Here is a 25,305-nt window from a genome sequence, read left to right as displayed (position 1 = left end):
TTCCATTTATCTATTTGTTCTATTTATCTTCATACTTCATTAAGCTATAATTGCATTTTAGCTTATATGTATGTTTATAGCAGGTGTTGGGTTCATTGTGGCTGGCATGTGAAAAGGACAGAGCTCAATTTTAGCATTGGAAGAAAGATTTTAGCACTGGAAGAAAAGAAATGAAAGCGTATGATTCAGATACAATTGAGTTTTATTTTTTTCTTAAAGCAGTCCATGGTTCAGCTGAGGTTATAAGCAGTATAGCCTCATACTGTGTAAGAATTAAGCCTAAATGCAACTGTATATTTATTCTTTGCATCTCATCTCAGATTTTGTTTTAAAGTCCATGTAAATTCCCTTTCCCTCCTCCAGTTGCTGAGACCCTCCACTAACTGCCATAGGGCTTCTCACTTCCTCCAAGTCTAATAATTACAACACATACATGCCTAGGTTTGTTTGCTCTGCTAATTAATTTAATTTTACCTGATCACTGCCAAATCAAATGCCATTTTTGCTCACACAAAGTTAAAAAGATGGCACAAAGGAAAGAGTAATGAAACTGTTCTACTCATATTGGTTTTGCATCTTACATAAGGTTTATATTCTTGCAGAGTTTTGCACGTTTAGAAGTGATCTTACTTTGAAATTATGTCAAAACAAGGCTCTTTCAACACAGTTTGAAATAGAAGTGAAAAATCATTGAAGCAATTTGTTCTTTGATTGAAGGGAAACATTTCTGAAATCGTATTGTTAACAAGAAATGACTCAGAGAACATTCCTAAACATTTGGGAAGGAGGACTGGGGAATTTATTTCACGTTTACCGGACACTTCAATGATTATTCAGCACAGGCAGTATTTAAAGAGCAGAAAAACAAAAGCAGTAAATCATCTCCACTGTGACTGGCACTGTTCAGCAGACTAGATCAATTCTTGGAAAGACAGTAAGGCTTACAAACTCAGTTGTACAGCCTTGGAGCTAAGAATGATTTATGAAGAGAGCCTGCAAGCCACCTACTTCTGGTGCTTTCAGTATGAACACTAGAGAATAAAGAATTAATTCCAAAACCACAGCATCATGTTTACACACAGAATACTGCTCATGTCACGTTCAGGAGACTAGCTTCAAATTGCTTCATCACCATCACATATACAATTTGGGGGTTTAATTTAACTTGCAGTATGCATATGCACTCTCCTGTACATCTCAGAAAAAAAAAAACCAGCTGCTGTGCTAACATGGAAGCAAAGCATACTTGTCCCAAATGTATGAAATATAATTCATTATTACAAACAAATGTTCTCCTCTTCCCTTTTCTTGGCAGAATGCATCCAAGCACCTGGAGAGCTGGTGCTCCTGCTTTCTACCTAACTGTTGTGGTGGAGCACGGGCACTGGAGAATCACACACTGCCTCTGCCTTTTTGTTATGTTCCAGTAGTAACCCAGGTTTTCATGGATTTCTGTAGTAGTTCAATGAACTTGCCCTCCAGACAAAATGATGCCCAATCTGGCCTTGTAATTTTCATCATTTCAGGAATTGTATCACTGTAAAAGGTCAGTTCTCACACACTAATCTTTTAAACAGTTCCCTGAGGCATTAATATTTCTTGTGGGCTGTTAAATACTTGGAACACAACCCAACATATGGTCATTAGTAACAGGTGATGACCAGATATGCCTGGGGACATAAAAGTTCCCATACTATCCTCCAGAAAATACTGTACTGTGAATTAAGTAGTCAGTACTATTAGCAGTGCTTTCTCTCAGGATTTTTTTGTCCTTTGCATATTTCCCTCTAAGCTCCAAAGAGTGATTACCGGGGATAAATTGAATTCAAATCCATATTTTGTTCAGAAAGCTTACTATGTTTGATGACTATGAGAATAATAGTACTGTTCTCAGTATTAGTGTACCTACTCTTAAAATATAATTAATATATTTAAACATAAATATAAAAAATATACACAAATATAAAATTATGCAAATATACAAATATATAAAACCAAAGTCTTGTCAAAATACAACTGAAAACTGGAAAACCAAAACAACGCTATTTTAACATTTGTGTCTTCATATAGTAATTAAAAGTATAGTAAGAATATGTAAGACATTTTAAAGCACAAGGAAAATAATTCCACATTCATTTAAAGCAAGCAGTTCACAGTAATGACTGTCATATTTACTTATTCTAAAGTGAAGCAAGATAGATTTTTGTCTTGCATGGATAAAAATAAAGCCCTATATATTTCATCTTGCATTCACACAAAGTGACATCTTTTTAAAACTGAGGTGATATTTTCCTATTATATTACTGATAATGTCTGCAAAATAAACTTGTTAAATAAAAACCGCTTGTTTCTGTAAGTTAATAATAAACATGAGATGATTTAGAAATCTTCTTTTATTCCAGTATGGAAACTTGGCTTTTTTATTATTATTATTATTATTATTTATTAATTTATTAACTGAAAAGCACCTTAATATTGGTAAAGTGGTAATCAGCTTTTACAAGGGTCCAGATACTGGTTCTATACTGAAAGAGGATTCTTTAAGTGAGATAAAATAGGAGGAATATCAAATAAGTAGTTATAGGCACTATCAAGTTAATTTACTTGATAAGAGCATCTTCAATTACCTCAAAACTGCCACTGGGGCAATTAAGATTGCCGCTGAGGATTAAAAGCTGCCTAGATGAATGTGTATCTTCCTGCAGATTGACAAGATTTGTCGGCATCTTGTGGAAAAACAAGATATACAAGGAGGAAGCTGGAGACATGGCACCGTGATGATCCAGAAATTCAGATCCCACCTGAAAGAGGTAAGGGACATGTTATTACTTCTTCTGGTAGTCAATAACAGCAGACAAATTAATAGATTCCTTGGTTCCATGCAGAAGGACAAGAAATGATCCAATTTTCTGACAAAGTCCTTCCACTAAGGCAAAGGAGCCTCATCTGGTGCAATTTTTACACAGATTTCTCTCCCCCCCTTTTTTTTTTTTCCACTGCTCAGACCTACATCTCTAAACAAGGTGCAAAGTATTACAACTAAGCCTAAGGGTGCATGGGGACTCTTAGTTCTCGGTGTCTGAGGGTAATGCTCCAATAACACAAACTTAATAAATTGTAAGGCAATCTTTCCTAAATTCAGGTGCTCTTGATGACACAGGTCCATATGGCAGCCCATGCACCATCCCTCGCTTGAGGCAGCTTAAGAATCCAAACAATGATCTCATTGACCACAGAAGGGAAGAAGTCTGACTCTCTCATTCACACCAATTAAGAAGAGGTCTCATGAGAACCTGGGTCTGATTTCACAAGTCTTCTGCACTCAGAACTTCAGCTGAAATCAAGGGTAGCTAAGGTAACTCAGCGTTTTTATGTATAGTTTTCCTGTAAAAATTTATAGCAACTATTGCCTTGCATCTCTCCTCATGTTTCCCAATATGTTTTTACACTCCCAGAACAACAACAGACAAAAACCAAACAAACAAAAAGTCAAACACTTTTTTTTTCTTCTTTTTTTTCCCCTTTTTGGGAATCTTCTTCATGGTATCTCAAGTGACAAGAACATTGCAAAAGAAATACTTTTTATTTATATGAAAGCTACTTAAATGCATCTACAATTTTGAACAATGGGATAAACTGGAAAAGAATGATTCTGAAAATGAAAAAAGAATGTTGCATGTATTTCATTGACTGTTAATCCTAGCAGTTTGGTGTGAAATACCATCCTGATACAAAACTTAGCTCCTCCTGTTTATATCTTGTTGTTTTTGTTTGGTTGGTTTGGGTGTTTTTGATTGTTTTGGTGGTGGTGGTCAGTTGGTCATTTTTAAAGAGCTACCTACAGGTATCTCAGAAGTAGAATTTAGGTGAATTCTGCTTTCTTTGGTAAAACTTACTCTGAATTTTTCTTGTCTTTATTATTTCTGAGGTTTCTGTCATTCCCACTGTCATCATGCTCTGTTCTCCCTGAGCACTGACTGCAGAACTGCAGCTGTTCTGCAGGTAGGACACAGTCTCTGCAATCTTTACTTCTAACAAAAAACAAATTTCAATACTTCACCTGATATGGTGTGTGATTAGGATAGTCCTATTCTTACAACGAGCCTGAATAACACCCATAATTGCCCGTGAAATTACTCCCTTATCACAAGAAACAAGTTCCTCAGGGTCTTTAAACATCGTTCCTTAAACTGTTAAAAGTTTCATTAATATTATTAATATTAGACCATCAGATCATGTACAGACTCAGATAACTTACAGAGCAGCAACTGAAGACTAACGCTAGATAACCCTCTGTACAGAAACATCCATATGTATGCTAGGGAACCAGAAGAGAGAAGCCCCGAGCTGCCAGCGCAAACCCCCAGATGCACTTCTGCCCTGTGAGAAGGTCACAATTCACAGCCACTCGGCTGTAACACAAATAGCTTTGCCTCAGCGTAGCAACTGAAGTGAATGAAAGAGTCTGTGTATGTGTGGGGAACATAAATGTGATATTAATTATTAATTTTGACAAGTCTGAATACCTTAATAATGTATTATTTTAAGCTGCAGGCTTTTTAAAAAGCCATTGAGGCTAAAACAAGCTGACTTTGCGGCTTGGACTCTCATTCCTCAGCGTATACCAAAACTCACTGTGACAACAAAATGGGTTGTGACAGACTTTGGCGAGAGCGATCTTGTTTTGTATATTTAATAAAGGGTTGATAAATACAATGTTTAAAGTGCAAGGTTTGGAATATATCAGCCAGAAAACATTACAAGTTAACCAACCTGTCAAGACACACAGGGCGCTTTAAATTAATACTTGCACAAACTGACTCATTTGTTGACTCCCTCCTACTTCAGTACTTTTTAGTAGCATGATACAGGTGCAGGTCACGGTATTTCTTTAATAAAAAATGTAGTATTTGTGCAGCAAAATGTACCAGGTACTAATGCTACCTGATTCTACAAACCTCAACAGGTGGGAACTATGTTAGATTTCTACCAAGTATTTAAGTGGAACTTACTGGGCAATTTACGATACAAATTTCAGAAGCAATCAGGGAACCATCACTTTTGACACCACCTGCAAGTAACACTTTAAAGCACTTCCTGCCTAAAAATCCCAGAGCATTTTACATGTTAATCAGAGAAAAAAACATAACCTTCCCACAAGTTATGTATTACTATCTTGAGAAGCAGATTTGAGAAATAGAGGATTCAGCACAAAAAAGTTCTCCAATACTCCCTCTCACAGTGCAATTCATTGTAATCGCCCTGCAAGATCAGCTTTTTAGGTAAAACCATAGGCTTTACCTGAAACTGGCAGGGACCTGAAAGTCAAGAGCTACATATGGCACTGAAGTAATAATGGACATATTTTAAAACTGAAATCAAGTTGTTTTCTTCCTTTCATCCTATACAACCATAGAAAGTTTGGCAAATTTGATTAATCACACTTATTCATGTTATAATTTTTAATATCATCATGTCACCACAGATGAACTAAGAAGCTCTCATCTCCAAGAACTGAGACAATATTGCCTGTTATCTTTAAGTGCCATAGTAATTAGTTGTGGGTTTTGTGTTTTTTTGTTTGGTTGGTTGGTTTTGGTTTTAGTTTAAGTTATTTATACAGTGAACCTGCGACTGAAGTTTCTAACCTTCAGAACTGCAGAGTGAACAGTAAGAGTACAAGAGACGCTTTAAAAACACAGCCCAAATAAAAATCACAAGCAGAGCAATTATCATTTCATTAAACTCTGATTCTTTTCAAGCAGTTTCACAATTCTTGGAGGCTTGGCTCCTGATTTGGAAACAAGATTGATGGTTTTATAAGCGAAAGGAAATCTAATCTGGTAACATGTACCAAGCCACACAGTTCAGAAATTCAATCACAGATACATAAAGATGTTGCCATGAACTTAGTATCTGACTGGAAATGGAGAGAGATATCTGGGTTTGAAAGAAACAGAAGGGAAAACAAATTTTCTTCTTAATTCTTCCATTGCCACACACACACAAAATAATAATTAAAAAAAAAAAAAAAAACAACAAACAACTCAACCACCTCAAGTTAGGTTAGTTTAGGCTTCAATAATGAAGCCTGGTTTCCTGTGGGTTTATGTTCTATATTCTTCTGCAACTCTAATTTGCCCCAGTTTCAACAGAGCCAGTGGCTCCCAGCAAGTCCCCCAAATCCTCACACAGCAGCCTAAACTCCCTCCCACCTTCTAACTGCGAGGAGGTAAGAGGCAGCATGTAACTCAGTCGGTTCTGAGTAAGGCACACGTTGACCAACCAACCAATAAATACATGGCCACTGCCTAATCAGAAAGCCAACAAAACAGACAGTCCTCAAGCACACATCAATGCCCTTACCAGGAAAGAAGTCTCCATCCACTATTGTCTCTTCCGTCCACTACCCATCCTCATGCAACTTAAAAGAACCCAGTATTTCTGAGACCTCCAGCCACTATCAAATTTTGCTGATGGTGGCTAATAGCCTCTCAAAAGGTACTGGAACTGGCAGGCAGTAGAAAGATTGATAAACATTGTGTTCTGTAGGTCTTGTTTCCATAGAAAACAGGTTGAAAATCAGAAATCAGCAAATTTTCTTTGCTGCCAACAGGGATTTTGGAAGGAACTCAAGCTTTTGTCAAATTGCTTGTTGCCAAGGCCAAAAACCAGGGCTGTCTACAAACTAAATAATACCCTCAAAGACAAGTGCCCCATACTTTCCCTTTGCTTCCTTAATTCTGTTTTCTCAGCGGTTGCTCTTAAAATCTTAACAGCAGTGTAAAATTTTATTAAGATGACAAAGACCCTTTTCTTCTGCATAAGCAGAGAGCTTGAAACTAAGAATATGAACAAATCCTACATCCTTTTCGTTACTGCTAGAAAACAATAAAGATCTTGCTATAAGCAGGCCCCTGACATAGCTGTATATACTACATAAAGAGTCAGCAGCTCACCTGATGGGAAATCAAAGAGCTGGCTCTCTGAGCCACCTTCTTATTTTCTCCCCCACCTACTCTTCAAAACAAATTTCCATTCTCACAAGAAATTAGTAACACAAATGAAAAAGAGAAGAAATTCAACTTATGTCCCACTGTTGGTCTTTATTTGAAAGTTTAATTTGGATTATTCTGAAAAGATTATTTAGAAGATGTAAAAGCCGTTGCCAATGCCTGTAACAGGATGGAAGGATAACAGAGTTGAAATGAACATTATCTTCCTTTATGGGTGGTAGCCAGAGGGTGTCGCAGGCCAGTATGAAATTCTGACATGGGACACACAGGCATACAAGCACACACACCTACTGTAAAGCCTGTAATACAAGGGGATTAGAGTTGTCATTGCCAAGAGAAGAAGAAAAATAGATGATACAAAAGTAACCTGGACATTTCTGAGAGGCTCTCTTCCCTCTCCTCAGTCTGATAGGTCCTCAGGAGTAGCTAAGGCAGACTAAATAGTATCCCAAGAAGTACATGAAACAAACCTTTCTCTTCTCCCATTACTACCAGAAATCAAGGGCAGGGAGGAGGAGGGTAGATAAAGTACCATGCTATGTTTCTGTGATTTAAAAGGTAAAAATAATGTTAAAACGGTGACAGCTTTAGTTCCGCTTTTAAGATGCCCAGAGTCTTGACTGCATAGCCCTCCTAATTCAACCCACTCTCAGTCTGTGACCTATCATTCCTTCTCAGTCCATGCAGCTGCATAGCTTTCATCTTCAGCTCCACTGTTCCCTTGCTTCGTTTCAGAAAATATCATCTTGAAAATGAAAACAGTTCAGAATTAGGCCGTTTCTTCAGTAAATCTCTAAAAAACCCCAAAGTTCCATTTGCACAATCATCTCTAACAAGCTTATTAACTCATCTATATGTAAAGCAGGGAGATTCCTTGGCTATACACAACCTACCCACAGAAGCAAAGTTCTGCACCATTTATTATTTACTCCTTTACTTCTGAAATCAGCCCACTCTAGTAGCTAGACAAGACCTTGTTTAAAACTTCCTCCCACAATTCCACATTACACTTCAGTCTACACTGCTGATTAACCTTAAATCTAATGGCAACTCAACTATGTTTAGAGATAATCAGCTAATCACACCTCCGTAATAGATGCAGACACTGTTCTTCCCCTGCTGCATAATAACTAAGGACCCTATTGTGCAAAAACCAACATGAATATCACCACTTGCAGGGAGCTGCAGTCAATAGGTAACAACTTATGCATTATGAAAGACGGAAGAAAAGCAAAAAAATAAATAAATAAATTACCTGGCAGTATCAGAAGATTGACACAATATTTATGCCCCTTAAATCCTATTTAAGCTCTCTGGATTTTGGTAGCAGACAGACCCATCATTTTTAAATGATGCAAATTATTCACCATTCTCTCTAGCTTTGCAAATAGCATGTTTCATGGGAAAAATATGTGAAGTTCTGTCAGTCTAATTCCCAGAAGCTGAATTCAGAAGTCTAGGTAATAATAATATACCAGCTAACCTGTGTGCGCATGTATATCTCATTTTCTGTACCTATTTCCTAGTCCTGCTGAATAATAAGAGTATGAAATGAAAAGAACAGTTGAAACTCAAGCTGTTAAGACATGAAAATAACACTTCTTAAAGAAAATAAAAGTATTTTTCCAAGTACCCACAATAAGCATTAACTCTCAAATTATCTGAAACAATAAGAACATTCAATTAGGTACAATTATTAGAATCTCCTATACAGTAATTTTCATTAAGCCTAATATTAATTGGTTTATATCTAGTATTACCCATTAAGCCTAATATTACACGACAAATGTTACCCAACCCTTCATTATTAAAGCAGAGCTAGTTCTAAATCTCATCCTAAATCCTGTAAAGGCAAGAATCTTGACCATCTTCTACAAAACACTGATAGTTTCAAGTCTGTAAAACACATACTTAAAATTTATTCGGCCAAACCCTGAAGCACGTGCATAATTCTTAGTCCTGCTGAAGTCCCAGAACTTCAGAGCATGCTTTTAAAACAGGATTTTTGCCAAAGTAAAGGCTGAGATTTAACAGGAACAAAGCAACCTAAAATTTAAGCAAATGCCTAAAAATAGCTGTTTCTTTTGTGAGGGAACAGTATTGTCGGCTTCTTCCTGTGTGCTCAATTAATCAAAAAAATCCTTTTAAGCAAAGATTAAATTGCAGTTACTACCAAGAAACCCTAGCAACATAGGCTATTTAAATGGATTTCTGGACTGAATAAACTTTTGCCTCTGTTTTTATACCCAATTTTGAACACAAGAATGTATTTCCCAGTCACATCTGAAAGACACATTATAAATGAAATAAACGTACATTCATCTTTCCCTGTATGATACAGCATTCTTCTGATGTTTTTAATCATGCTTCAAACACTGGGGGAACCTTCTCACGCCGTTAAGTAAGTGTGCTACTAAAAAAGTGGGAGATGTTTATCCTTTAAACATACTACTAAAAGATCTAAATCACAAGAGCCAATGGTAGACATTTAATGCCTCGTGTATGAGATTATGTCCCACACACGAAGCAGAGGTAATCTAACTCACAGCTTTCAAAACTAAGTATTTGCTCAGACAGTAGACAAATGTGTTATCCAGTGTTAGACCGTGCACACGTGCATACACGGACATAAAATGGAGCCAGAGTCGAAACAGGCACAAGCCCTGTGCCTAGTCTGCTGAACACTTGAAATGTCATCTATCTGATTTCTAATTCCTGGCATTCAAACATATAGTCTTCACCCCTTAGGAGAAAAGACTAAAGTATATTAAAAAAAAAAAAAAAAAATTTAAACTGTGAACTCTGAAATGCAATGCAGAATAGACAGAGATGGATAATCTAGGGAAGTTTCATATCCTTGTGTGGAGGAGTAATCAATACACCAAATGCCACTCAAGTCTGTCAGAACATGAGAGACCATAGAGGAAACGTATTTACACCATAATGTTATCATACACATTATCTTGGATGGAACCTATGGAAAGCACAGTTCTGAGCATACATGCCTTCACAGCTAAGAAAATACCTTTACCTTCTTTAAACTGCATAGATGAAGATTTCATTAAATATTCCCTTTTGCATGACTTTCCTGAAAAGGTGCTAGGAGTTACGACGACTAAAGTCCTCTAACTATTCGTGAAATTCAGGCAGCATCAGTGCAAATTTCTTGACACCTTTCAGCCAATGTGGTTTAACTAAAGCTTTAATTCCCAGCCACAGCCAATAGCGTAGCTTTCACCTGTTTTTATTTTATTTTATTTTATCTTATCTTATCTCATTTTATCTTTTCTGGAGGAAGTTGATAACAAGTTTCCAGCTAGGCTCACACCCCACACTGTGTTTCATTCGATGTGTGAATCAGGACATCTATGCAGGGAACATTCATTTTGCTTTGCTAAGCAACAACAGCATTCAGCAATAATTTTCAGCCAGTCACTAAGAACCCTTGCAAGAACTATGCTGGCCCTCCGGAAGCAGCTCTGTAACAAATTCTTACACCACCTCCTCCAGTTTTCTACAATGTTTTAAAATTTAAAGAACACTGCTATTGACATGGCACAAAGGCCAAACTTCACCGTGAAATGACTAACTTGTCCTTGAAAATCCTGTTCTTTTTCCTTATTTTTCCTACTTCTTATACTAAAAGATGGCCCCAAAAATAGGGGATGAATGTGCTAAGAATCTTTAAGATAACAAAACACTTGAAGCATTACCACAAATTGAATCACAGTAATAAATTTCTTGTGTCCAGACAAATTGAGGATATATCAAACTACTTAATAAACATTTATTTATTCACATATTCTAAAATATTTTATTAAATTATTTAAAAAGAGAACTTACTTTTAAAATTTATCTTATGGGAGCTGCCATAGATAAAAAGAAAATCATTTGCAAACACAAATCTAAGGAGTTAAATTAATAAATAAAAGAGGTTTGGCAAATACCTTCTTCCTAAGCTCAAAAGGACACCCAGTTATTACCAACCAAGAAGGTACTTGCTTAACAGAGATGCCTGAAAGAACAGGTAGAAAATTCCATTAACAGACAAGAAAACACTAAGGCATGGAAACTAATTTCTGTCAACAGAAATCCTTTAAGAAATTAAACAGAAGATTGACATGCTACAGACATTTACAAATGTGTAGTCCTTCAAATATTGAAACACTTTTCAATAAATATTCAATAAGAGCATGATTCCATTGAATATTAGACATAAATAACACAAATCAAAGTGAGCACCTTTACTAACAAATAGGCGATTATCATTCAGCTTAGTCAGGTAGCAATTATCACTTTAAGATGGCAAGTGCTAAGTAATAGCGATACAACAAATGAAAGCTTTCTCTCAGACTTGACATTAGGAAATGTGAATGGTAATCCTTGAGGATGTAGACTGCAGTGAAAGTCCTTGTAAAGAACTTTCAATTTTCAATTCTTCAACTGCATTTATGAAACAACTTTCTATTTCCAGTGGACAGAAGCAACTTTCTGAAACCATCCTTAATAGTGTCATCTCCACTGGATAGTCAGAGAAGAGACTATCAATAAAATAGACAGTTAAACAACATAGTTATAGGTCAGAGGTGAAGCACATTGGCAGGGGCCCATGAGGAAGTTCAAGCTAGCATGGCCATGATGTTCTTGTTCTGCAGCCAAGTAGACAGCCTCCGAGGCTGCAGATCCAGTATTTTTCATAAGCACTGGATTCAATTAAAAAAATGTGATTTAACTGTGAAAAGACAGGTTTCAGTTAAATGCTAACTAGTTGCATCACTAGTACTAAAAGCTTGATGTGACTTCCATTGCCAGAACTCCTAAATAAACTAAGCAAACTTACTTATGTAGCAGGGAAAAAAAGAAAAAAAAAAAGTTATTTCCAAATGCTGAGACTCAGCCAAATGCATCCCAGAGTCCTGTGTTGCCATGAACTAGCCAACAGTTATTTCAACTGAGACTGGAGCTGGTTTCCACATTGCTTTGTTTATATTGACTGCATTTATGATGCCTCAGAAGTTGCCAGTAAAATATTTATTTAGCAGTTAAAACGTTCTGCAAATGATTTTGCTGTCCCAAAAGATAAATATTTCTCAGCATGCTGAAATGATACATTGATGTTTTTGCTAAGGAAATTGCATGTTGATAAAATTTTCTCAGATTACAATCTGTCGTTCCTTTGTATTTGAAGTGGCCACATTAATTTTTTTGTGATATTTATTGTAATTGCAAATTGCACTGAGGTTAGAAACATTAAACTTACCATAAAATGAAACACATTTCAACTATTTCCGAGTCATCTATCTAAGAGGCTTGAGGACACTTTTGATCCTTCAGGTGGATCTGAGTACTCCAAGCTTACAGGACAAGGATCCAACACAAACCAGTATCTCACTCTAAACTGGTCAGGAGCTATTATCTTCTCCATCTTATTTATTTATTTATTTTTAATATGTTAATATCCAGCATCACTCTGGGGTGTCCTTGCCCTGCAAAATTTCAATCTGAATGTGAGGTTTACAGCAGATTAGAAATTTAAGCAGACCATGGAAAAAAAAAAAAAAAAGACACCACACTGCTGTCTTCTCTCCTTCCTTCCACTTCTTTTACCCTCCAAACAGTCACGTCCATGGTTCTGGTTAGGCTTAACAGCTTTAAGGCAGCAGTATTATTTCTCTAGACAAGGCCAGAAAATGCTAACAAATGAAGGTTGTCAGTACTCAATACCATAAAAGTTCCCTTTAACACTGAGGTCTGCAGGCTATTAGAAGAACCTCCCTTGCCCCTATACTGCTGGGGGGGACGAGGAAGATGAATTTCTTCCACAGTCACTACAGATGTACTGGGCAACCTACAAGCCTGAACCAAGCCTGGCGTGACAAAATGGCGCCCAAGTGGAGCTTTCGCCATTGCTCCACTGCAGCTTACATCGTGGTGGCTGATTGGCCACAAGATTCAAAAGGAAAACAGGTGCACTGAAGATATGTAGTAATTTATTTTTACTCTAAATTATTTTGATATAACAGTTTTGCCACTGTGTGCACATTTGATACCAGCACTGATATTAGATGCCCCCAAAATGAAGTTACTTTTTCAGAAGTAATATGCCTGGTGGAGTGGTAGGTGTCCCTGCCCATGGCAGGGGGACTTGAATTAGATGATCTTTAAGGTCCCTTCCAACCCAAACTGTTCTGTGTCACAAACCCAGGTTTTGCTGTACAAACTCTGTACAGCTCAAAGCCAGTCTGTGATCTGAGATCATTGATACACGGGAGCAAGCTCTCTTCAGGTAAGGTTTTCACATACAGATTGCAGATGAACTGCAGAACAAGCCCACACTTCTACCACCTTCTATATTAGGATTACTTGGCCCTGTCATACATTTCAACCTCCAGGTTAGTTTGTACTGTCAAAAATTCTCCCTGCAATTTTAGTATATATCGTGTCCACATTCGCCCACACCATACGCCACTGAGTAGTTCTATTGTACATGATTAAAAAGTAGCTGCACTTCCACCCATAAGTGACCCCAAATCAAAATCTTCAGATGCAAAACAGGAACTATTTTTGGTTTAGCATCTGCATTAATCCAGTAAACTTCAATTTTTGGCCACTCATGTATTAGGCATTAATAAAAACAAAGAAACATCTGAAAAGCAATAGAAAACCAGATGTCTTTCCTCATTCTAATATGAAGGAAGCTAGCCTTTGACTTTTCCAAATATCTGCTGAGGTAGTGTGGCTTACCAAGGACAGGAGGTATGCTTGTTTGAACAGGCTCGATGCCTCATCTATTACAGAAATAGTCTCCAAACAGCTTCATATCTGGCAAGTAAAGTTTTACCAAGAGAATAAGACATCTTGGGTAACGTATAAATATGCAGAGATCCATAGATATGATTCTGAAAAATTCTCACACCACACATAAACATGCTGAAACATGTTCATACCAAGTAAAAATAAATACGCACATGTCGCTAAATAAAACATTCTTAGTTTACCTCTTAGATTGCTGGGAGAATTACACTGCTTCTACCTTGATTTTAACTTCTAATAAATACTGCTTAAAAGAATTTAAGAATTAAAATAGTTTTCAGGGTCCCCGGTTGCTGTTGTTATGCAGCTGTTTTAAAAACATTTTATGTGTGTGCATGAGTATACATGGAAAGTCTGGGTAAACTAATAGGAAAAGCATATATAATACACAAGCAAGAAAAAGTAAAACTGCCCATATATGTTATTTCTTCACTTCTCGTTCCAAAGTATTTTGTTTGTCCTCCTACTTTGAAAAGAAACAACATTTATTTTGGAAAAGGGCTATGATTTTTGCGTTAGGGTCTGGCAGGTAAACTTTTAGCATCATTAAACCCATGACAAAACTGAAATGAACTTCAAGGGTGATAATAAACTACCTGATTAAAAAAAAAAAGAATGTCCTTATGGGTTGTCTCATAAATACATGTGGCAAGAGACCATATCATCTTCATTTTGTAAGCTTAAAATTTTGGTTAAGATTTTGCTAATATTTTTTCAGGATTTTCTTTTTTTATATATATATAAGTGGATTTTAACTTTTTTACTTTTATTTATTTAGTTATTTTACTATTTTCAAATATTCAGCTGTACTACCTGCATATACATTCCTGGTAAGAGCCATCAAGTAATATCTCTAACCAAGTCATAATATTATGTAAAGTATCGGTGTCAACTGGAACACAACTCTTGCTTTTGCACTTAGAGTCTAATCCACAGTACATCCCAGAAAAAGTACAGGAAATACTTTCAGCTGTGCCATCTTAAACTCATTTCTATCAATAGCAATAGTTTACACCTATGTGCTTGTTTTTCCAACCACAGATCTCAAACACTTTATAAAAGAAAGGAAATGAGCATCAATCATGTTCATACTTTATTTAGGTGCAAAGATTTGAAAGAACTTGTATGCAAGTCGCTGCAACATGCTGACTAGCGTTCCAGTTTACCCCTCAAGAGCAGAAACCTATTCCCAGCTTTGCCACAGTCTTCCTTCTTAAACTTTGATCCTCAGTTACATCCTCTGAAAAAATCCACCCAGTTACATCCACTGAGAAAATCCACCCAAACGCATTACCTGGTTGCAGTCAGAATATATGCAAAGAGCACAGGATACCGCTTGATCCCAGAAGTCCGTTTCCACTCAGAGCAGTTCCAGATTAATCAGTCAACAAGAAAAATAGTCTTCTCTGCCAAAATTTCCCATCTTTCCTCCTCACCAGCCTTTTAATTCATCTATTAGCTAGGTTTAAAATAAAACCATTTTCCAGCAGTTAAAGGGAGAGTTTTTATATTTGCCTATGCAATAAACTTTCTTTTTGCCTTCTTCCCCCCTTTGGCTTTTTTGTGCCATCTGACTTTACCAAACATCTCTGTGAATTCATTGGGAATCTACTGGGACAGAAACATTAGACACATAGGAAAAATTTTCTCATTCTAGTTGTTTTCAGTCCAATTCCTTAAAAAGTCAACACAAACTTTTCAATAACTGACCTTGACATCAATGAATTCCAGCTCTTAAAATGTACATTCATTAAGTGAAAACAGAAACAGCCTTGTAAATGAACACGGTCGCAACAACAACCTACGAAGAGGCTTCCACCCTTTCCTCTGTAAAGTGTAGATACACCACGCAGCTGGCACACGAACCAGAGCCTTGCAGGGTAAAACATTTAGGCCTCTTCCACAGGAATTTAAGAAGTCCTCTGGTAATTAGCAAGCCTGAGAACATTCTGAATCAAAGCTAACCAACAGAGGGCAACATGATTACATGAGCAGGGATTACTCTGACAAGGACTGGGTTTCACTCCAAAGACACTGATATAGGGGATTTAAGATACCACAGGCTGACATGAATTTACAGCCAGAACTCTGAAAAAACTCTTGATAATACATGTGGAGACACACAATCCTGAATGTTCCATGCTAGCAATTTTTGTTACTTTAAGAAGCACTGTACATTCCTGCGTAATCACTGATACTCTTTAGCTAGAAATTAAGACCACCACATCATAGACCGAGGATGGTGACAAGACTCAGTACAAACTCACTGGTATGACTGAGATGCAGGGAAGGCAGAAGGAGGCTGGGGAAAATGATGACAGAGTTCCACAGAACTAAGACTTGCACGGAGAAAAAGAAATGAGGTTGTTAACTTTGTCAGAACATGAACAAAATGTATCAAATAAAATTATCAAGTGGCAAGTTAAAAAAGCAAGCAACAGGAAGTAGTTCTTTGAATATTGCACGTATAAAAGAATAAATAAAAACGTGTTGCCAGACAATCTGCCCTATACCAAGGCCTATTCAGGTGAAAATGACAAATAAATATAACAAATGTCTACTGTAGGCTAATATGAGTATCCACTTTCACCTCAGAAAAACCTTGAGCAACAAATGCCTGTAGAGTCACTATTTACTTACCTCTTTTTATGCCTTTCTCTAGGCATACGACTGACTGCTATCAGACGTAGGACACAAAACTGAACCAACACATCAGTCTTCAGGTCCTTACGAAATTCAGATCATTGTCACCCTTCTCTGTGGGTAGATATTGTCTTTACAGAGAAATCATGAGTGTGAGGGCACCAAAATTTGGTTGCTTCACACACACAAATATAATTAAAGACAAAAGTGAATGAGAGAGTAGCATAAACTGCAGTATAAATAAATGAATGAAATAACTGAAGTTACCTCATTATTCATCTTCTAATTTTTAAAGTTATTGAATGTCAGCTCTTACAGGTGCAGTCTAACAGGAACTAGAGGGATCTGAATATAACAACTAAGATTCAGTCATGCAGATGAAGAATTTGGGCAGTGCAGGAACAAACAAGACGGAACCCACATTCATGCCATTCTAGAGCAATCATTATTTCTGACCCTCTATCCACTACCTAAGTTTCTTCGTAAAAGCAGTGCATATATGGATCTTGCATCTCCCAGGTACAGCAGCCCCATTTATAAAATTTTCAGCATTGGAAATTACACTTTGCCTTGAAACTTTCATCTGCATTGAATGTAGTAACAGAATGTATATTGGACAGATTTTGTGGGACACTCAAGGACACATTTACCACGAATACACTAATAAAAATATCATCAGGGAAAACGCACCTGGAAAATGTGAGATATGTAAACGTAAGGTCAAAGAAGAGAATTCTTACAGACTGTATATATCCAAGCCTAAGAAAACAGATTTTTTTATTTTTTTTTTTGGACAGAAAACACAAATATGTGCCAAAGCCTTTGGCCCAATTTTGGGTACCACCAATTATGGGCTCTCTGACTATAAAGGTAGTATTTTCTTAACCAGTCCAAACATAACTATTCAAAATTTATATAGGGATACCATCATCTCTGGAGTTTGTCCCCTTTAATAGGAGATACTTTGAGGGACTGTACAGAATACAAAACATAAATTGCAAAGAAATACCTTATCTTCCTAACTTTTTTTTTCCCCAGAGCCAACAAAGAGATCACATCCCAATATAGTGACTTTAGAGAAACCATCGTATTTTAGAACTTTCTTAGTTCTGTCAGGATGTCAGTTGCTTTTATAAATCCCTTTATAAAAAATAAGGATTGCAACACAAAAACAGAGAACAGAACAGGATGGCAGTACCCTCCTGACCCTGCAACACCCAAAAGAGTGGGTGCTGGTCTGTGTCTGGAACTCCTAAGTACTGCCATGGTATGAACGTACCCTAAATGACACTGGGGCTGCTTTAATAATGAGAGGTCAGACAATACTTCTGCTTACAGAGGCTTCCCCCCCAGCTCCTCGCAGATGTTTCTGAGCAGCATTTCCATGTGTAGCACTTTCTCTGCATATCTGTTAAACAAGATCCAATAGGTTACAAGAGGCTCACAGCAAACCACAAAGATCTCATCATTACCTTCATGACAATCTGCTTTTTATTCTGAAAAAAAAGTCATCCACTGAAATAATAATTAATTTCTCTTTCAAAACCAAAAAAAAAAAAATAATAAATACACCATACAACATAACCAAAAGGGATCTGCTGAAGGAATAAAGATCAACGGGTAAAAGGAAAGCACAGTGAGTTAAAAACTGCATGTATATATATACACATACAAAACACCACTTGCAGAATCATGTGATGCAAGGAAACAAGCAAATGCCTTTTATGTGTTTAGAGGCCTGGAAAACAGAAAACATGACCCCTTTTGAGAAGAGGAATTTGTGAGTCTGGGGAGGAGACAGTTGGTATGACTTTCTGACCGCGTGAATGCCACAAACATACTTGCCAATGCTACTGCTCTTGGCAGCAAACCATCACTCTTACACTTCATCTACAGCTTTTCTGGCCATATGTCCAGAATTTCTGGACACCCAAAAGCTCAGTGGAAACATACAAGGCTGCTTGTACAATGCATGCTCAGCAGGTCCATCAGCTTCTGGATTCCTTGGGCTACTTTTGCACTGTAAAAAACAGCAAGAACAGAAAGTGAAAACAAAAAGTAGTTCTGGCAATCCAGAGCAGCAATATAAGAGCAACTCTTTTTGTTTGGATTTTAAGCATTAAGAAAACAGATGTAAAGACCCTTATGGAAACACGTACAACTTTTGTTATGCAGACATTTCCTGTTCCATCAGGGTTAAGGCTACAGCAAAACAAAACAGAAATTATCTGTATCAAGGATGCTGAAAGGTGGCTGACCAATGCCACACACTGTCTCTGGAGTGCATCATCCAGCAGTCCCAAGAGCTTGTCTTTTGAAACCAAATACTCCTTCCTGAGTTCTGCTCCTCATATCTCTCAGTACGACCAACTTTCATCCACAGCTTCTGAGCACAGGTCTCTGTCCACTCTGAACACTTCTCATTCCTTTCGCAAAGAGAGAAAACAGGCAGGTTGGTTACTTTTCTCCTTGAAATTTGTCACTGTCACCATGACACAATGGTGTACCCACCCCTAGTCCAGCAGCACTACAAACCCAGCACGATCTGATCACTTCTGCAAGGAGGTCCCACACTGCCTGTTAAGCTTGCTATGCTCCTCCTTTCCCATCCAGGTCAAGATTCTCCCAGGCAGCGCTGGAAATACAAAATATGGCTATGACAAAGTTTAATGAAAACTGTTACAAATTCCCTAACTTGCATGCAGAGAATCAGTTCTCTGCAACCAAAGGGAACAATCTGGACTTACAGAGCTCCTCCCTGGACTGGGGATCCTGGGCAGCACATTCCTCATTCAGTATTTGGGTTGTGCTTACTGGATATGAAAGAGTTAACTCCACACTACTTAGTTTTTACCCACAAGCCAGTGAAGGCTACAGACCACTAATTTATGTGTTTATCTAAAGTTTCTGATGTTCTATGTATTTTTTAAGGGTTTTGTTTTTTTGCTGTTTTTTTTTTTTTCAAACTGGTCTGTATTTTTCCATTTAAACTAAGGATATAAAAGTTAAATCCAGTGGGGTTAGCTGCAGTTTGCACACTGGTAAGTGTAAAGCACTGGAATTTACAAGCTTTCTGTCCTATACACACATACATTGCAGCCTAACCAAAAAAAAATGGCAAATATTCATTAAAATTCAGATGCAAATTCAGACATATTTACAGCTGCTTCACATTTGCTTTCTGCAAATATTTGAGCACTTGTACTTTAATAGTTCAAATACTAGTGAATAATTAATTTTAATTTCAAATAACCACGGAGTTTAGCATGGTATGTTCAGTTCTAAAATACATGGTCCGTACATTTATCCAGTGAGAAATTCATCCAATCAAGAAACAAGCAGAGCTCTGTGACTTCGACGTCTAATAGCACAAAATATGAAATACTTCCACACCCATCAACAGGGAAAATTCACAGCACACCATAGAAGTAAACAAACAAACAAACACCGTACAGTGCCCTTTAAACCTCAGCTCTGGCAGTAACTTGCCTCAAAGAGCTAGAGCCAGAGGGGGCTGAACAGCAGCAGGAGCATCTGAACACCTTCAAGGACTGGTAGAAAATCCAGCACTTCGCATGGGCTGAACAGCCCCTGGAGAACACCTGCTTGAGAAATGGGACTGTTCAGCAATCCAACCCTCACATTCACAGAAAGGATAAGAGTACAAGATATGCAAATTTTTTAGACATCTATTAAAAATATTTTAATTTGGACGAGGTGCTATTCACCTCCGTATTTCAACAGAATACACAAATGCAGCATTCAAAATTACGTGGGGTTTATGTTAAATTCTTAAATTCTTATGGTTAATCTTCAGTAAATACCTCACAAAATATGCCTATCAGCATCTGATCAGGTGGAATCGCTCCAAGACCTAGCAGTCCGTCGAGCAGGAGAGAAGGAAAAGCCTGTTAGTTCCAACTGAACAGCCAGCTTCGCACAGAACTTACTGCGGTGAAAAAAATGTATTTTGGGAGTAATTTCCTTGTCAGCCAGTTAGAACTGCATTTTGGTTAGATAAACTTCCATACGTAAATTTATGCACGTATAAATGATACAACATTCATACTACACAAAGAGCAACTTTAGGAGTTGGAGAGCAGCTCTGTAATTCACGTAGGAAAGCCTGGAGAAGGGTTTGGGTGACTCTCCTAATTATTGCGATATTATGTTTTCAGAAAAGCATCAGAGTTCTTGTGACACACACAGTTCTCAGCGTATGAATAACCACCGCACATCTGCCTGTTCTCTTCACAGCTCTGTTCCCTCTTGATTTTCTTCATCCTTGTGACTGTCTCTGAGGTTGAGGGACTCTGCACAAGAAGGTTATCAGGCTATCAGTTATGAAACAGGCAGGGAACACTTGTCATAAATTAATGTCTTTTGCACATTTTTTTTCACTGCAAGTCATGCTTGAGTAATTTTTGGGTATGAATGAAGAGGACGTAATGCTTTGAGGCTATCTGTACTTGAACTCAGCAGGCGCTCTTTACAACACTAACTCGGGGTTTCCTCCTTGAGCAGTACCCTCTACTTAAATATAACCTACCAACTTCAGTACATGCTCAGAGAATGAATTTACACCACCTAACACACTTTGAATTAATTATCTGGAAAGAAAAAAAAAAGTGTTGAAAAAAATTAAATGTTTTAATTCTAGCTAATACTCAAGCTTTAGACACAAATCAGTCTTCTTATATTGATTGAACTTACATGCCATTTCAATCCAGAGAAGTTTCCACATCACATTCCCAGCCTTAAAAAAAAAAAAAAAAAAAAAGAGAGAGAGAGAGAGAGAAAGAAAGAAAAAGAAATCTGTTTTAGAGATGCTACAAGCTTATTTTGTGGTTTGTTAATATAGGTGCAGCATAAACAATGGATACGAGGATCTTGCATGGAGAGAACCCATTTTGTACATAATCATGTTTTAATGGACTGTGTTTGTAAACTGACAAAACCATGCAGGGCTGTGACTTGGTCTTTTTTCCATCAACACGGGGTTGCGTGGCTGAGGGCTTACTCGCACGGATTTGTTCGTTACGCCGCGAACCCCCTGCCTGCTGACACAACGGCCATCGCTAACTCCACCGAAGGATCCGCCCCGAACACAGCCGGAGCCTGAGCGCTGCACGTTCCCGATGGATGTGAGGGGAAGGCCTGGCCAAGCGGAGCCGGCAGCCCCAGGGCCCTGGCAGGATGCTCGCCGCGACCCGGCGCTGCCTCCCTCCATCCACACGCTGCTGCTATGGGCCTCGCTGCTCGCCTTCACCCATCACCATCACCATCTTCATCATCATCACGGCAGCAAGCACCGCCACGACCTCGGGCCGACCACTTGGACCGAGTCAGACCTCTAACAGCCACACTTCGCCTACCGGTTAACGATTTGCAGCTTGACCTAGCTCGAGCTGGTGTCTTCATTACATTTTTCTCCCAAACGCTGCCCTCACACCCGCCTCGACGACGCCCGGGGCGCAGCATCTTCTTGGCCCCGGGGGCTCCCCCGGGCTAAAAGCGGTACCCGGGGTAAAACCGGAGTAACGTCAGTAAACTTTTGCCTTGGTGTAAAACCGGAGTAACGTCAGGAGTCTCAAATCGTCCCGGCTCCGCGGGGCTGTTTTCGGGCGAGCGTTGCTGGAAGAGCAGGACCTGCCTCGAGTTTCCCCGAGATGCTTCGTGAAAAGCGAGTTTAGGATGTTTGAGTTGGAAACGCACCCAAACGGCCTTTTGTTAAGGAAACCTTCACACCGTTAGCCGATTGACTGGGGCGAGATGAGCATTGAAACACGGGAAGAGCCCACTTTCGATGGGACTTTCCCAGCCTTCAACCCACCCCCTTCTGCTCTGCTTACATAGAAAACAGCCCCGCGTTACCTCTGCTGCTGTAATTCGAACGGCAGAGCTCCCAAGCGCGGATACGTTTATGCCAGAATAAATGTGCTATAAAAATAGTTTATACACGGGGAGGAGAAGGAACATCAGGGGGCGAGCCCCGCCTGCCCTTTGCTGGCCACGGGCACACGGCGCAGGGCAGGGGCAGCGCTGCGAGGTGCCTCGAGGGGGGAGATCGTCCCCCCCCGGCTCCAGCTGGCCCCAGCTCCGGACAAATTCGTCCCCAATTTCTCCAGGGCTGCCGTCGGACAGCGCTGCAGGTCCCCGCACACACGGCTCTGCTGCTGAAGCGCCGCGAAAGCGGGTACCAGCCGCCACGGCATCCGTGCTGCAGGAGGCAATCAAAAAAAGGAAAGAAATGAAAAACGATTACACCGAGCTGCAAATCGATACGTTAGAACCAAAGCCGCGTGCTGCCGAGGCTCGCTGTGCTCTCCTCCCGGCCGCTCACCCGCCGGCCGGCGTTACCGGGGCGAGCCCCGGAGCCCCGATGGCCATCGCGCCCCGGTGCCCCCGGGGCTCTGCGCGAGGGGAGGCGGCACCCGCCGGGCCGGGCCTCGACCGAAACAACGGGGGAACTCATTAAGAGAGCAAGAACCCACGCCGAGATAAATAAGTATTTTACAAGAAAAAAAAATCAAGCACATTTTCGTTTTCTTCTGACTTCTCGTGTGATTAAGAGGAATTTAGTTTTTTTGTGGGTTTTTTTTTTTTTTCGCATCAGTGCAGATGCCCTGGGGGCAGTCAGTCAGCGCACACGTATCCCGTGGTGTGAGCAGCTCCTTCCAAAAGGAAAGTTTGTCATTAAAGTCGTTACTATTAAAAAAAAAAAACGTTTCTCGGCAAGCGGCTCCAAACATGGAGCCCGTTAATGTCGAGGTCACAGCACGGCGCTGGAGATCCAGGGTTTTCATTCACACCATGTTTACGTATCCAAAATCCCCCTCGCCCTTTGCTTACAAACACGGCGAGCACATCCCGGGGCCGCCCGGCCTGGCCGAGCCCTGCCCGGGGGGCTGAGGCTGGGGGCTCCGGGCGCCTCCGTTCCCGGCAGGAGGCGGCTCCCGGGCATCCGCTACCGGCTCCGCCGAGGCTTTTCGTGTCGTGGTCCACCGGAAAGGGAGAGAGAGGCGTCCTCCGGGTTCCGCGGAGGAGCCGCTGCGAGACCCCCGGGGGGCGACCCCCGCACTCCCTCCGGAGCCGGCGGGCACCAGAGGGCACCGGAGCCGGGCGGCGGCGGCCGAGGCGAGCCCAGCCCCGGGAGCCCCGGGAAGGGCCGCGGCCCCGCCAGGGAGCCGCTCCTGCCTTCCCTCCGCCTCGTCTGCAAGGGAAGAGTAAAATACGTTTTCCCATTTACGGTCTGTGAAAAATAATCACTTGTGCGCCACTTACTCAGATGGGGAAAGAAAATCTCGCTGTCCGTGGGTTTGCTTGGGGACTACGGTATGGAGGTTATTGGTACGGAGGTTACATCGCGGTTGTAACAGCAATAAACTGACCCCAGCCGCTTCCAAAGCTCTGCTTAACGCCGCTGACGGACTCCGCTCGTCATCCCGGTAATTTAGGTAAAGGCACCCATGAATCTACCTCCTAATTAAGAGCGGCTGCTCTCTCCAAGCGCTGTGGGGCGGCCAGAGCCAACCGCCGGGAGCCGAAAGCCGCGAGGGACAAAGCCCAAGCTCCGCGCCGGCCGGCCCCTCGGCGGGCAGCCCTCCTCGAAACCGCCGTGCTCGCCCTGCCCAGCCCTAATCCCCATCCCCAGGTTAAATAAAACAGCTCGAACTATTTGTTTGTTTAAATCCAGAAGTCATTTTAGCATAAGAATATGAGCTGGCTTCCTGTTTGCTCAGCACTGGCCATGTCCCGTGCTTACAAACACTCCATCGCTCATCCCGGATTTATTTAACCCAGGGCACGGCTCCGCGAGCAGGAGCCGCCCGCAGCTCGCACCGGGCCGGGCCGCAGCGGAGAACCGGCCGAGAGGGGCCCAGACCTGTAGCTTTTTTTAGGGCCGTTTAGGGCCCGTCTATGCCCTCAGCACCGCTCCTGCCCAGCCGCCGTGCCGTTTAACGAGAAACGGCGGCGTTACCGAAAATCAGAGCTCGGTGCGGGCTCGTTTACCCGGCACAGACCCGCTGGGACCGGCACGGCACCGGGGACCCTGGCACCGCCGTGGCAAGCGGCCCTCCCCGCGCCCCCGGGGCACAGCCAGGGAAGGGCTCAGCCCGGTCCCCGACGGGACGAGAGGCACCGACCGTGCCCTGCACCCGCTGCAGGATCTCCCTTCAGCAGCCTTGCATTAATCACCGCCTTTAATTAATTGCGAGGCCCGGCCAATTAGCACCCCGCCGCTGGGGCTCAGCCCCACAGCTGGGCTCCGCTGCCCCCGTCCTGCTCCCCCTTCCCTCCCCGCCGCCTCTCGCCGCTTCCTGCGGCGCTTCTGGGTTTTGGTGGGTCTTTTTTTTTTTTTTTTTTGCACGATGATGATAATTGCACGTCTCTGTAGATGCTCTATAATTTGATACCTCAATGGAAAACGTACAGCGAAGACTGAAAAGGAAAAAAAAAAAAAGAAAAAGAAAAGCCACCGTTTCTTGCTACGTCGCCGCAATTAGCAAAGAGCCCCGGGAAAGTGGCCGTGACCCGAGGCAGAGGTGGGCGGGGAGCCGGGGCTGGGGAGCCGAGCGGGGCCCGTACCCACCGTGCCGAGCCCCAAAGCCGTTCCAACCAGCAGCACTTCGTTCCCTGTTTGTATAGTGCGAAAGCATCGCCTCGCTCCTGCCCCACTGCGCCCCAGCAAACCCGGGGGTGCTGCCCCGGACCGGGACAGGCGGCCCCGGGCCTCGCGTCTGAATCTCGGACAGATTAACCTTCTGCCGAGGGAAAGAAAAAAAAAAGATAACAATATAAAAAATAGAAAAAAATAGGAAAACAGTAGGAA

At 40.7% G+C, this 25,305-nt stretch overlaps 1 protein-coding gene across 1 annotated transcript in view; it reads right to left on the bottom strand.

The window, feature by feature from the left end:
* LOC308200247 (uncharacterized protein) overlaps window positions 1-25,192 on the bottom strand; it is a 171,369-nt gene extending 146,177 nt beyond the window's left edge. The window contains exons 1-7 of the mRNA XM_080605622.1: window positions 21,848-25,192; window positions 19,962-21,228; window positions 18,984-19,107; window positions 18,731-18,898; window positions 18,426-18,492; window positions 17,809-17,880; window positions 2,628-2,801 (exon numbers count right to left, since the gene is read on the bottom strand). Coding sequence (XP_080461748.1) covers window positions 2,628-2,801; window positions 17,809-17,880; window positions 18,426-18,492; window positions 18,731-18,849 — 432 coding nt within the window. The 5' untranslated portion in view covers window positions 18,850-18,898; window positions 18,984-19,107; window positions 19,962-21,228; window positions 21,848-25,192. The remainder of the gene's footprint in view (window positions 1-2,627; window positions 2,802-17,808; window positions 17,881-18,425; window positions 18,493-18,730; window positions 18,899-18,983; window positions 19,108-19,961; window positions 21,229-21,847) is intronic.
* Window positions 25,193-25,305: the final 113 nt, after the last annotated feature.

Source organism: Anser brachyrhynchus (genome assembly GCF_964034855.1).
Source record: "Anser brachyrhynchus genome assembly, chromosome: 10".
Classification (NCBI taxonomy): domain Eukaryota; kingdom Metazoa; phylum Chordata; class Aves; order Anseriformes; family Anatidae; genus Anser; species Anser brachyrhynchus.
The sequence above is the reverse complement of the archived record's forward strand: the minus strand, read 5'-3'. Positions and strand labels throughout refer to the sequence as shown.